At 49.8% G+C, this 14,995-nt stretch overlaps 2 protein-coding genes and 1 gene segment (V, D, J or C); all 3 read left to right on the forward strand.

The window, feature by feature from the left end:
• Positions 1 to 14,995, forward strand: part of LOC119843929 (immunoglobulin lambda-1 light chain-like) — a 258,916-nt gene that overhangs the window by 51,071 nt on the left and 192,850 nt on the right. The gene's annotated exons all lie outside the window — the stretch shown is intronic.
• The window catches only part of LOC119843930 (immunoglobulin lambda-1 light chain-like), a 236,188-nt gene that overhangs the window by 36,181 nt on the left and 185,012 nt on the right, over positions 1 to 14,995 (forward strand). The window lies entirely within an intron of this gene.
• On the forward strand, positions 4,537 to 12,515 carry LOC119843934. The segment is given in 2 exon segments: positions 4,537 to 4,605; positions 11,691 to 12,515. Coding segments are annotated over 2 exon segments (534 nt in total).

Below are 14,995 nucleotides of genomic sequence, written 5' to 3' on the forward strand. Positions count from 1 at the left end.
GACACAGTCAAATGGGGAACTGAGACGAAAACTCCCCTGTTGAACGAAGCCTTCCTCTTCGCTGCATAGCAGCTGCAGGCCAGGGTTTACTGTGCATGTCTCAGTCTGATCTGGGGGGATGACTTCCTGTAGAGCTAACGAGGCAGTGACAGCCAGAGGTATGCAGGATATGAGACAGCCTCCCCCATTTTCCCATTCCTGCACCGGCTTCCCTCATTTACCCCCCCCCCCACCATTGCTTTTCAGTTCCAGTCCCCTATTCTGTCCCTTTTCAGTTCCTGCCCCCTTCTCTAGTCCCCCTTCATCTCCTTCTCAGACACCCCTTGTGAGTCACCTGCCCTTAGCAGCTGCCGCTGCCTCTCTCAGGTGCAATGCACAATAATGGTCTCTGGTGGCCACAAGAGAACTCCTGGCCACAGCCCAGCCAGACATGTGAGATTCCGGTTAACGGGCAGGTGTGGCAGGGCTGCCAGAGGCTGACAGCCAAGTGAGGTGTGTGATACTTGGCAGCCCTGTCTTTCGCATTGGTGAGCAAATTCACAAAGGGCTTCCGTGGAGCTCTTCCTGATTTACGCTGAAGTGAGATCAGAGCCTGGCCCATCCGCCCTAACACTACCCCAGCTAACCCCAGAGGGCTTCTTAGCTCTGCCTCACTCCTGAGAGTGAGAGACCTGCAAATGGTCATTGGAGAGAAAGGCCCTGCATTGTTCTATGAACATTCAAACCTGTACTGGGCAACCCAACCCAACCCAACCCATCCCTTCAAGGATTTAACCCAGGCGTTGAACTGCAAATGCCATCAGCACTGCAGATTCGAACCAACCCGCAGAGCTAAGCGTCTGGAGCTCGTGGCCTGTGGAATGAAATATGGTGTGACTGCAGCAGGACGCCATCCCAGAGCAGATCCCGACTAGAGCCCACCATCGAGAACACCCTGGATCAGCACCAGGGAACAGGGGTTTGCTCAAGCATGTGTGACGCAGGCCATGGCCATGAGACTGCACTGAGGACCTATGTGAGCCCAGCGGAAGGAGGAGCTACAGACAGGGTAGCTGAGGATTAGGAGGGCTCATTTTTATTAATGTGGCTGTGCAAAGGGGTGACTCGTAACTCCAGCCCTCCGTGCCAGTGACAGTCGGTCGCTCCCCCTGATGTAGCAGAAATGGGCTATCCTGTGGAGATGCACAGAGAAGCTGTGAACTTGGCAGGAGCTCTGCTCTTGGGACCGGCGCCTAGAGCCTGTGGAGGTCACTGGAAAGACTCCCCTTGGTTTCCGTGGGCGTTGGATCAGGTCTTTGGAGCAGAGGGTACCAGCAGCAGGAACAACAGTCTCAGCAGGGAAAGACACCAGTCATCAGAGTTATAAGGTTCTTGGGTCCCAAGGCCCCCCTCCTTCCCCCATTGTCCATGCTCAAATCGTGACATGGACCATGAGCGATCCCTCCCGAGATGGTTCCTTCCCTGAGCTGCTCAGAGCTGTGCCCAGGGTGCGATTGGAACAGAGAACGCAGGGCATCAGTCCCCTCCGCCGTGCAGCCGCAGGGCCTGGCAGCATCCTGCTCTCTGAACATGCTCCCGGCCCAGCTGAAGAGTCTCCAGCTCCTAATATCTCATTTAAATCTCCCCTTCTGCAGATTAAGCCGTTCATTCCTTGTCCTACCGTGAATGGACATGGAGAACAATTAATCACCATCCTCTTTATAACACCCCTTAACATATTTGAAGGCTGTTATCAAGGTTCCCACCATAGTCATCTTTTCTCATGCCCATTTTATTTACCTTGCCTCATAGGTATGTTTCTCCAGCTTTTAACATTTGTGTTACTCTTCTCCGGTTTGTTTACATCTTTCTTAAAGTGAGGTGCCCAACACTGGATACAAGTGCCAAATGGAGCCGAACAATTCTCTCCTGTGTCTTCAATACAACACTCCTGTTAATTCACCCCAGAACGATATTTGCCTTTTTCATAATTGTGTCATGTTGGCACATATTCAATTTGTGATGAACTATAACCACCAGGTCCTTGTCAGCAGTACTCCTGCCGAGCCAGTTATTTCCCAGAGACAGTGGGCACAGCAGACCTGTGAAGAGAAAGAGGGGTCAACTGTGATGGAGAATCCCCTGGGATAAATGTGTCTGTGACTGGCTGCATGCAGGGTTAGAGGAGAGGAATCCACATGGGCCGTCTGCAGATATTTTCATTAGTTGCATCCACTGAATGAAAGTGTTTCCACTCTCAGAACTGAGGAGGCAAGTCCTGAAGCTCTGGGAGAATAGTTGGAAGTCATGGCTACAGGAATGGCCGGATTCAGCTTTTCCTCCAGCCAATGACAGGAAGTTTAATAAACTCCTTTTCCTTAGAACTGTAGGATGAGTTATTCCAGCAGCAGCCCCTCTCTCATCCTCACAGAGGCTTCCATGCACTCTAGGGCTGCCAGCTAATAAGCTTAGAACAGCTCCATCCATTACACACTGCTTCTCTCTTGGGTAACAAGCCTCTGAGGGACACCCCAGAAGAAGGTTATTTTCATGGGGTGAACCATGTGTTAAAAGAGAGCCAGTCTCAGGGATACCTGCTGCCCATTCAGTCACGTGGACCATGGTGACCTTCCTTGAGTTCCCTCTGGCAACACCACTACATGGTGTTTACATGGGTGCCAGCAATGGGAAAGGATGGCACGTATTGTTAGTCTCTTTTAATACAGTTTAGCCGCTGGATGATAGGGGAGAAACCAGCACCTGTGACCAGCCAGTTCTCTGCAGGACATGAGCAAGTGCTCCACAGAGCACAGGGTAGGGACTCTGACTTAGAACCACACAATCGCACATTCATTAGTGGGGAAGCCACGATCCGACAGCAGGCGAAACGTGACGGAACAAAGGGCTAGACAGGAATCAGTATTACCAAGTAGCTAGTGTTCCTAGAGCACTGTACAGCTTCAGAGAACTTTGCAAACAGTGACTGATGAATTCTCACCATATCCCTAGGACACGGGTGGGTTTTATTGCCCTCATTCCGCAACAGGAAGAAATAAGGTAGAGGAGCTAAGTGACTTATCCAGTGTCATAGAATGAGCCAATGCCAGAGACGGAAATAGAACTTGGGGCCTGTTCATTCACTCAGTGTTGCGAATCCCTGTGGCTTCCCCCAGCCCTGCGCTGATGGGTCAGTATGGCTGTGACCGTAGCAATTTCCAGCAATATCCTGGATGAAACTTATTGAATCAAGTTTAAGTATTTTAAGAGCCCATTGTATTAAAAATGCAAATGTCTATGGACCATTGCGGGATGGTTTGGAACTTGGTTCGGAGGAAGACTGGCTTAACGCATTATCTGGGAAGTACTAGACAATGTAGCAGGCAGGACTAATCTTCTGGGACGAGACATGTGAAGTGGAATTCCTAGGAAGTCGTGGGGAGGAGGGGATTGCAACCCCCCCTTTAGGGATGCAGCCTCTGAAACTTGAACCTTTTGTCTGCTGATCACCTGTTCTGTTAGGACATTTCAGAGACTCAAAGTGGGTTCTTTGGGGACCAGCTGACAAAGAAAGGACTCAAAAATAAATAGCCTGACTTTAAGTGGACTCAGGGCCTTTCTTTTGATCTAGGAAGTGGACAGAACTTCCAGTCCAGGGAGGGCCCCGGTCCTTAAGGAAGGGTCAGAAGGACTGGCAGGGAGCTTCTGTAAGCTGACTAGCAAGACGTGTAGGTTCTTTTATTGTTTTTCATGTTTTCTCTGGGATGCTTTTTCCTTAAGAATTAAATAGTTTTGCTTAGGAAGAACTGTGTGGTAAATTAGAAGTATGGGCAATTACAATGTAATTAGTCTCTGAGGAGAAAGCAAGCAGGCCTGGAGAGGCAGACTGTCTTTTGCTGGGAATGCACAGTGAAGGCAGGGAATTGTTCAGCCTGGAAATATCTTGGTCAGAAGGGGGAGAGAGGTGGGTCTCCACTCAAGAAAGTTGACGACTAGGGAGCCAAAAGCCTGAGGGTGGGTGACTAGGGCCTCTGGGTGCTGTTGTTTTACACATCATCATAATCTGACATATTGTCTTTCATCTCTGGGAAAGAGAGTTGAAATCCTGACCCAGGTCACCAGTGAAAATCAGTTTGATGGTTCCACTGGTGTCCCCAGTTACGCCCAGTACAAATGACTGGAGATCTTGACGTGAGAGGCTCACGACAGAAAGAACAGAGATGTTCCAGATTTTCAGGTGTCTGGTGAAACTGGCCAAAGGCCTGTGGCTAGAATGACAGATGCCTCAGGTCAGGATTGGAATGGAAGACACTGGTACAGACCGTTCCCATGCTCCATCCTATTGCATCCGGAGTGACCAGAGAGCACAGTTATCAGTGAGGCACAGAGCGGGACTGCTCTGCCCTTCCCTTGGGTTGTCTCTGCCCCTTTTTGACAGAACTGAAGAGACAGGAGTCATTGAACGAGCAGCAGATTTGCATGAAGGGGCCGTTCTCCAGCTCTGGCGCTTTAAGAGCGAATCGGAGGGTCCCAGCCAGGCACCCGTTTGCCTCAGCTAGCCAAGTTCATCTGGATCCCCCACCATGTCCTGGGCCCCTCTGCTCCTCACGCTGCTCACTTACTGTGTTGGTAAAGGGGGTTATCTGCTGGATGAAACAAACTAAGAATTTATTATCTGTAATGCTAAGAATCTGTGATGTGCTCTGTGCTGGGGGAGTTCTGATCAGCTTGTTTCTCATGTTTCAGGTTTCAGTTCCCAGCAGCTCCAGTCACTGAAGGCGTCTGAGTTAGTGTCTCCTGGAGGGACCGTGACGCTCTCCTGCAGCCTGAGCAGTGGGGCCCTCACTGATCACAACTACCCGCTCTGGGTTCAACAGAGACTGGGGAATGTTCCTCGGCTGATCATGTACAGCACGAGTACCAGACCCTTGGGGATCCCAGTGCGTTTCACTGGTTCCAGATTGGGTAACACCATGTCCTTGACCATCATGGGGGCCCTAGTGGAGGATGATGCTGATTATTACTGTGTTGTGTGGACAGGGAGTGCTCATCAGAGTGACACTGTCAGATGCGGAAGTGATACAAAAACCTCCCTCCCCAGCCTGTGCCCTGCTGTGAGCTCTTAATCTTTACACCTGGGGGTCACAGGGGCAAAGCCAACATTATGGGCACAGACTGGGTGCCAGTTTCTCTGCTAACAAACTTCCCCATAACACAGTAATACAGTCCGGGAGAACGGGGGCTGCCCTTTGGGGGCCTACAGACCGAGTGGGAGATTAGTTTGAAAGGCTCCAAATATATTCTGAATTGTCTGGTGGTGTCAATCCGTGTAGCTCCACTGGCTGCTTGGGAGCTGGGGCGATTTACAGAACTGGGAATCACAACTGCAATGCCTGTTACTGTTATCAATTGGTTCTTGCCTCCCTGTCCAAGTGCCTGCAAAACCCTCAGCCCTAAAATGAAACACCAAATAATGAAAATTCTAGTGATCTGCCCGTGTGACCCCTGAAATCCCATCCAGCCGTTTAAAGGTACAAGCACGAACCCCTTATGCTCCCCCTCCAGCCCCTCCTGTGACCTGGTGTGCCTGGGGCAGCCCTCACTGAAAATACCAAGGTGAGGGCAGGCTGTAAAAGGGAGAGCAGCTACTCCCAAAACTGGTGGTTAACACTGAAGTTAGACTAACCAATCAGTCACAAACTGTGGCACCTTAGAGACTAACAAATTTTATTGGAGCATAAGCTTTCGTGAGCTACAGCTCACTTCATCGAATGCATCCGATGAAGTAAGCTGTAGCTCACGAAAGCTTATGCTCTAATAAATTTGTTAGTCTCTAAGGTGCCACAAGTACTCCTTTTCTTTTTGCGAATACAGACTAACACGGCTGCTACTCTGAAACCAGTCACAAACTGTGTTCCTGATCCCCCACACTGGTTATCAAGAAGCTGAAAAAGAAATCACACAGCCCGTTTTATTGCATTCCAGTTCTCTGGCTCCCAATCAGCACCTAGGTCTAGTACAGTAAGAAGTTATTTAAAAACTCTGCTCACATATACAAAATGTTCTTCTGACCCCAAAGGGTCAGCCACGTTACCAGATCAATATGAGTTTGGATCTGACCCAAAATACTACGCTGCCTGCCAATCCTTTAGTGTCTAAACTAAAGGTTTATTATAAAGAAAAAAGAACAAGAAGAGAGTTGCTGAATGGTAAAGCAAACACATACATACAGCGACTTCAAAGTCCATATATCAGATTCTTAGCAGTATAGGTGAGTTTTCTGGCTTGAAATTCCCTCTGGAACTCATCCACAGCTTGGATGGGTCATTCAGTCCTTTGTTGAGAGGTTCAGTTTGTAGAAAAGTTACTCCAGAGGTCAGAAGCAAGAATGAAGACAAAATGGAGATGATGCAGCTGCCTTTTCTATTCTTTTCCCATGTGGCTGGTACTGCCTGTGTCCCCAAACACAAGCTTTGCAGCACATGGCATGGCATGCCCCTAAATGTCTTGCTGATTCATAAGGTGTATCCCCTGGCTCCTTTCAATGGGTTCATGGTACAGCTGATGATACTTGATGGGCCATCGAACAGGCTAGGCCGTGCTGATGCCAATCTGTCTGGGGACATCACCCAGCAGCACAACACAAGTTTGGAAATACAGATATACCCTACATATCTAGAACTCACAATACAAAGGTGATACAAACCTAAAAACAAGATTATCATACTTGGCAAATTATAACATTTTCACTGATACCTTATATGGCATATCTGGTCAGATTCATTGCAATTTTATAATATTGGTATCAATACCAGCACAGAGCGTTCTGCATATTCCATACAGAGTCACAGCCTCTCCCCAGCAGACTGGGGGAAAGCCCACCGCTGGGGCATTGCTGTTTCTGTGTTGCTGGGAGACAATTACTGTCTCATTGTTTCCTTATGCTCCCCCATCAGTCCGTTTGTCTGTCAGTCTGTCTGTCTGTCTCTCCACCTGGTGTCTCTCAACTTCTACGTAGACTGTGAGCTCTCTGGGGCAGGGACTGTCTTGTCGTTCTGGGTTTGTACAGCGCCTGGCACAATGTGGTCCTGATCCATGGCAGAGGCTCCCAGCTGCTACCCAAGGCAGGTCATAACCCATAATGTTAATGATGGGAAGGGCCTCCCTCTTACAGCAGGTTCCTAAGGAACTCTTCTCCACGGCCACTGACAGAGCCTGGGGAGCGCAGCCCCTGTGCTCCGGAGCTGAGCCTGTAACGCCCCCCTGGGAGGTATCTCGGGCAAAGGCAAAGTATTTGCCCAGATCTGTCGCTTGGCCGGAAGAGGTCACTAGAGCTGCAGAAATCCCCTTTTCAGAGTAGCAGCCGTGTTAGTCTGTATTCGCAAAAAGAAAAGGAGTACTTGTGGCACCTTAGAGACTAACAAATTGTGTCTGGTCGCTGTGGTGGTTAGTTCGCCACGGTCGGCTCCCCTCTCGCCGGATAGCAGGGTGGAGCGTGCAGTGGCTCTGGGTTGACTCTGGACATGGCTGGCTGACGTTCCTGCTAAGCCTCAGTACCCTGGCTGGGGCAGGGAGGGTGAAAGCACAAGTGTGTGATAATTTACAGTGGAGTTAGAGTAACCCAGCCTCATCCCAGCTGACTGGCACAATTAGAACAAGCAGACGGACAGAGAGAAAAGGGAAAAGGAAAGAGAAGAAATAAGGATCAGGAGCAACTAGTTGGAACTCCATTTCTGGGGGAAGCTTCAGCTTCTTCACTCTCTATCCCTTTCTCTCCTCCTTCACTTTCCTGTCCCCCTACACAACAGCTCTCAGGGTGGGCACTGGCTGGCAGAGTCCTGGTCCCCCCAGGATCCTTTAGAGCATAAGAACAGCCATATGGGGTCAGACCAAGGGTCCATCTAGCCCAGTATCCTGTGTTCTGACATTGGTCAATGCTAGGTGCTTTAGAGGGAATGAACAGAACAGGTAGTCATCAAGTGATCCATCCCGTTTCCCATTCCCAGCTTCTGGCAAACAGCAGCTAGGGACACCAGAGCATGGTTTTGCATCCTTGCCCATCATTGCTAATACTCATTAGTCAACCTATCCTCCATGAACTTATCTAGTTCTTTTTTGAACTCAGTAATACTTTTGCCCTGCACAACATCCTCTGACAAGGAGTTCCACAGGTTGACTGTGCGTTGTGTGAAGAAATACTTCCTTTTGTTTGTTTTAAACCTACTGCCTATTAATATCATTGGGTGACCCCTAGTTCTTGTGTTGTGAGAAGGGGTAAATAACACGTCCTTATTTATTTGCTCCACATCATTCCTGATTTTATAGACCTCTATTATATCCCCCCCAGTCGTCTCTTTTCCAAGCTGAAAAGTTCCAGTCTTATTAAACTCTCCTCATATGGAAGCCATTCCACACCCCTCTACATTTTTTTGCCCTTTTCTGTACCTTTTCCAATTCCAATATATCTTTTGTGAGCTGGGAGGACCAGATCTGCAGGCACTATTTTAGATATGGGCATACCATGGATTTCTTCCTTTAGTCCCAAGACCAGGCAGGGTAAGGGATGAAACTCATGGTACGTGGTGTAGATGGTGCCCTGCAGGTGAGGAGAGCCCTGCAGCTGTGACATGGGAACTCTCAGAACAGCCCAGAGTGAGAGCAGGGCCAGTTACATGACGTGGAGCCGGGAAGGTACAAAGGGACTTGATGGGGAGAGCGTCCAGATCTGCAAAGGCCTGCCAGGGAGAGACACTCCGCTGTCTTGTTCTCCGGAGCAGCTCCTCTGGCTCTGTAGGGATCTCACAGAACAGCCAGGTCTGTCACAGCCCTGAACAATTATTTAGGGCTCAGATCCCTTCTGTAAATATATTTTAAGGTTATTGCTGCGTCACTGGTCTGTCTGTCTAAGCTTTTATCCTGTGCTTATCCTAATGGGACCGGAGCACGTGTGTGTGTTGTTGGGTGCGGGCTATGAGCCTGGCCAATACTGCAATCCCTGTTTGCCAGTCTAGGACTGTTACACTATTAGGACAGCCCCATTTCTGTCTGCCCCCCCAGTGACTGATCCCCCAGGATCCCCTCTGAGCTCTCTGTGCTTGGGGCTGGCTTTGTGACCCTGGCTGACCCAGTGCCACTTGGAACTTGGCCTTTACTCTTTGAGGGGCTAATTCGTCTTTCTCCCCACACCCGCCGTGGGTGCACAAATGTGTGAGGCCACAGAGCCAGAAAGGTCGTGCCGCATGGAGGTAGGAGGATGCAGGGAGCCTGCCCAGATTCATGCCCCACAGCCCGTGTACCCTGCAGGGCTCCTCCAGCCCCGCGTGCAGGGGAGTTTCAGTTGAAGGCAGTGGATCTGTTGCCATGTGGATCCAAATGCCCAGCAGGGGAGGTGCAGCAGCCCCACAGGGAGCTATGGAGCAATTCTTCTGCTCTTCATTGGCAGGTGGGGGCGGGCCGGGTTCCCTGCCTCTCCGGCACACGGGCTGTTTGCTCAGGCTGTGCCCAGGGACCAGGCGTTTCCCATAACCGGAGTGAGGGAGCAACTGGGTTGCAGGGGCCAGAGGGGAGACACTCTCAGGCAGGAGCCTTCTGTGCTGGATGCTGAGCGATGGACGCTCTACACCCTCAAAGGCTTTTCTGCCAGCTATATTTACTCCTGCACTGCAACCCGGCCCCTGCCCATTGCAATGCCGAGTACGGGTGCCCCAGGGCTCTGTGTGTTCTGCCCCTCTGAGGCAGGGAGAGGAGCACGTGCAGACCCCCTGAGAGCCGAACCGCAGGAAGGAATCCTCAGCAACAGCAGAACTGGGGCATGCGTCTGATTAAACAAACGTGAACTCCCTGCTTCACTGGGAAAGTTCGATCCCTTCCAGCCATCACTGAATTATGATAATTGGTTGGATCTTATCTTTGGATAACTTTAAAGCAGAAAGTACTTGACTGAAGCAAGCCGCATTGCCTGAAATGGGTAACAAACAGCAATCAAGCCCGGCTATTTTAATGAATCACTAAATATCCATATACAAGGTTTTAAACAAGGATAGAGGCTTCTTTTATTTCTGTGAAAGCAACCGTGGCCAATACCCCTGAACTGCGCTCCAAAGGGCGGTACCCAGCAATCTCCATAGTACTGCCCAGTGCCTTACTCTGCTCGTGTGTGTTCCGGGGGTCTGGGTTCAAATCCTAGTTGCCTCTGGACTTGCAAAAAGGAATCTAGGAGCTCTGCCATTGTCAATTAGTTCTTCCTGGCTGGAAAAATGTCAGTAATTCAGCTGTGTTTCTTGCTCTTTCTGAGATTTGCTGTCTTCTTCTTCTGACCTCTCTTGAAACACAGCTTCGTTTTTAAAAACTTATCTTCTCTAGAACATGCTCTGTATGCAGTGAGCAGGGGGCTGATTTGCATGAAGGGGCCGTTCTCCAGCTCTGGGGGTTTAAGAGAGAATTGGAGGGTCCCAGCCACAGACCCCGTTTGCCTCAGGAAGCCGAGTTCATCTGGATTCCCACCATGGTCTGGGCCCCTCTGCTCCTCACTCTGCTCACTGCTCAGGTCAGCTGGGCGGGTTTATGTTCAGTGTGATTGTTATGGAGGAGGTGACTTTTCAGTGAATAAAGGAACTGAATTAATAATAATGTGTTTGTACTGTTGATTTCAGGGGTCAGTTCACAGGCTGTGGTGAATCAGGAGCCCTCAGTGTTCATTACAGAAGGGCTGTCACTCTGTCCTGCAGCCTGAGCACTGGAGCCGTCACCATCAACAACTATCCCTCCTGGTACCAGCAGAAACCTGGCTCTGCTCCTCAGATACTTATATATGAAACTAATAAGAGACCCTCCGGGATCCCTGCCCGGTTCTCGGGATCCATTTCCAGTAACAACGCTGCCCTGACCATCAGCAGTGTCCAGGTAGAGGATGATGCTGACTATTACTGTGCTGTGGGGAAGGGCAATGCACTGGCCCGTGTATGTACGGACTGCAAATTCCATATAACTTTGGCTAACTGCTCCAAGGCCACACCCTGATCCCTTATGACCATATTCCAGCTGCTGGCTGTGAAGTGGAAAACACATTTCCCTTCCACACTCACATCAGCAAACAGCCTCTGGCCGTGTCTAGGCTTCCTTGCCCATTAGCCACAGAGCTTCCAAGCACTGCCCCATTCCTTCCCCGCACAGTGACGCGGGAACAGACTGCAGCTGCTGCTTGACTCTCTAGACCCTAAACAAAATCCAGGGCTACAAGTGGACTCTGTGCAATGCACAGAAAAATCACTTCTCGCAGCTGTGCAGGGTTCTCCTTTGTACGGTGATTGATGAATGAGCAGCCTGTGGTCTATAGTCAGCAGTGCTGTCAGTTACTAAGACACTTGTCCTTTATGGCCCTTCTCCAAGTGGGAGTGGGGGAGGTCAGGACAGCAGCAGCAGCCAGTGAGCAGGGGGCTGATTTGCATGAAGGGGCCGTTCTCCAGCGCTGGGGGTTTAAGAGAGAATCAGATGGTTCCAGCCAGAGACCCGTTTCCCTCAGGAAGCTGAGTTCGTCTGGATTCCCCACCATGGCCTGGGCCCCTCTGCTCCTCGTGCTGCTCACGTACTGCTCTGGTATGGAGGAGTCTTTCAAAATTACTCATATTTTCTGCATATTTAATTTCCTCTTACTCCTGTTGCAGCACTGAAGCTCCTCTGACTCTGTATTCTCTTTGTGATTGATTCTGTTCCAGGTTCTGATGCCCAGTTTGTGCTGACTCAGCCGCCCTCAGTATCAGCATCTCCTGGGAAAACGGTTACGATCTCCTGTGCCAGGAGCAGCGGCAGCATCAGCAGTAGCTGGAATTCCTGGTACCAACAGAGCCCTGGCCGAGCTCCGGTACTGATTATATATGAGGATAGCAAGCGGCCCTCAGGGATTCCAAGTCGATTCTCTGGTGCCATTGACAGCTCTGCCAATGCTGCCACTCTAACCATCTCTGGAGTCCAGGCCAACGATGAGGCTGATTATTATTGTGCTACATACACTGGCAGCAGCAATCCCACAGTGCTGCAGACCCATGGGGAACTGAGACCAAAACCTCCCACGGCAGCTGAAGTGAAACTCCTCCATGATGGTCTTAGTGTGTCTTTGTGCTGCCTGAGGCCCTGCAGCAAAATGAACTGTCTCTCCCCGTCACAGGTGTTACAATCCCAAATCAAGTGCAAAATGGTGAGGTAGCTTCTGTGCGTCTTCTTCGGGGGAGGACAGCCAGGGAGGAGCTGCCCTGTGGGGATGCGCTGAGGCATTGTACTGGCATGGGGTGGACATAGGAGAAGGCCTCACAGGACGCTGGGGAGGCAGGGGCTGGTGAAAGGAGCAGCCTGTGCTTTCCCCATCGCTGCTGCCCAATGCTAGCGATCCACAGGTGTTGTGGCCCTGTCCACTGCCCACCTGGGCTGGCCATGCTGCCCTTAGAATGGTGGGAAGACACCAGGTGGTTGCTGACCCCAAGCCAGAACTCCAGACGAGCACCGTGTCTATAGTGGGTCTGGCTCCTGTGCAGAGGCATTGAGATGGGAAGGGACTTGGGAGAGTTGGGATGTGTTTCCACGTGTTAGCTTCTTGAAACCCTGCTGCATGAATTCCAAGCCGGACAGACCTTGGGGAAGAAGGGTTGGGCCGGCTCCATCTAGGATGGGCTGGGGGTATCTGTCATAGGGGATTATACCAAGTGGCATTATAGCCAGTAATAGTGTTTAAGCCATGAACATGAATATAGATATTCCAGGTCACAGGATGCCTGAGTGTGAACGATACTTGATCAGACTGGTGCTATGCAACCAATGACGCATTTTCTGTTAGGGAGAATAATTGGAATGAATTGTTATCATATATGCAACCAACATGACCCCAACTCTGGAGGATGGCCAACATGTAGGAGGGCAGAATGACACTGCAAAGAGATGTGGGAAGATTAAACCATTGGAGGCTGCAGGAAACCAGAGGAGACTTGGTACGAAGAAACATAAAGCCTTATCTCAGGGAAGGAAATGAACAGCACAGAGAGAAACTAGGGCAGGGCCACAACCAGGCAGGTCCACCCATCACACTGAAGTGAGTTTCTTTCTGTTTTGTATCACTAACACTGTCCTAGCAGTGACCCCGGGAAGGTGTGCATGGGGCCTGGGAATTAGAAGGGGAGGTAGCCCCAGAAAAATCTCTTTGATAAGAAAAAAGAAAAGGAGTATTTGTGGCACCTTTTGTGGCTACAGCTCACTTCATCAATTTGTTAGTCTCTAAGGTGCCACAAGTACTCCTTTTCTTTTTGCGAATACAGACTAACACGGCTGCTACTCTGAAACCTTTGATAAGAAAGTGACCCACATGCTGAAGCCATTGGAGAATATACCAGTGACCGCTAGGTGTCATCATTGTACCCCAGTTTTGCCAGTTGTACTAAGGTTCCTTGGGATAGACAATGTCTAGCACAACCCGAGAACCATGCAGGGAGATTTCCCTGTAACTGATTATTCAATCCAAGCCAGGTACTGTATGGAGGGGAGGGATAGGATACAGAAGGACCTAGACAAATTGGAGGATTGGGCCAAAAGAAATCTAATGAGGTTCAATAAGGATAAGTGCAGGGTCCTGCACTTAGGATGGAAGAATCCAATGCACCGCTACAGACTAGGGACCGAATGGCTCGGCAGCAGTTCTGCGGAAAAGGACCTAGGGGTGACAGTGGACGAGAAGCTGGATATGAGTCAGCAGTGTGCCCTTGTTGCCAAGAAGGCCAATGGCATTTTGGGATGTATAAGTAGGGGCATAGCGAGCAGATCGAGGGACGTGATCGTTCCCCTCTATTCGACACTGGTGAGGCCTCATCTGGAGTACTGTGTCCAGTTTTGGGCCCCACACTACAGGAAGGATGTGGATAAATTGGAAAGAGTACAACGAAGGGCAACGAAAATGATTAGGGGTCTAGAGCACATGACTTATGAGGAGAGGCTGAGGGAGCTGGGATTGTTTAGTCTGCAGAAGAGAAGAATGAGGGGGGATTTGATAGCTGCTTTCAACTACCTGAAAGGGGGTTTCAAAGAGGATGGCTCTAGACTGTTCTCAATGGTAGCAGATGACAGAACGAGGAGTAATGGTCTCAAGTTGCAATGGGGGAGGTTTAGATTGGATATTAGGAAAAACTTTTTCACTAAGAGGGTGGTGAAACACTGGAATGCGTTACCTAGGGAGGTGGTAGAATCTCCTTCCTTAGAGGTTTTTAAGGTCAGGCTTGACAAAGCCCTGGCTGGGATGATTTAACTGGGACTTGGTCCTGCTTTGAGCAGGGGGTTGGACTAGATGACCTTCTGGGGTCCCTTCCAACCCTGATATTCTATGATTCTATGATTCTATGAATGGCTCATTTGTACCACACTTTTATAGCCACATCAGTGTCAAATGCAAAAAGAAGTTATATGAAATGCTGGAGGACTCTGTGTCTCCTTGTGAGCTCCAGGCTGACATGGCTTGACCACTGGGCTAAAACTAAACTAAAACCTCTCCAGCGCCTCATCAAGGATCTCCAACCTATCCTGAAGGACGACCCATCATTCTCACAGACCTTGGGAGTCAGGTCAGTCCTTGCTTACAGACAGCCCCCCAACCTGAAGCAAATACTCACCAGCAAGCACACATCACACAACAAAAACCCAGGAACCTATTCTTGCAACAAAGCCCCTTGCCAATTGTGTCCACATATCTATTCAGGAGACACCATCATAGGACCTAATCACATCAGCCATACTATCAGAGGCTTTTTCACCTGCACATCTACCAATGTGATATATGCCATCATGTGCCAGCAATGCCCCTCTGCCATGTACATTGGTCAAACTGGACAGTCTCTGCATAAAAGAATAAATGGACACAAATCAGACGTCAAAAATTATAACATTCAAAAACCAGTCGGCGAACACTTCAATCTCTCTGGTCACTCACTTACAAACCTAAAAGTGGCAATATTACAACAAAAAGACTTCAAAAACAGACTCCAATGAG

The sequence above is a fragment of the Dermochelys coriacea genome, chromosome 15 (assembly GCF_009764565.3).
Source record: "Dermochelys coriacea isolate rDerCor1 chromosome 15, rDerCor1.pri.v4, whole genome shotgun sequence".
Lineage (NCBI taxonomy): Eukaryota > Metazoa > Chordata > Testudines > Dermochelyidae > Dermochelys > Dermochelys coriacea.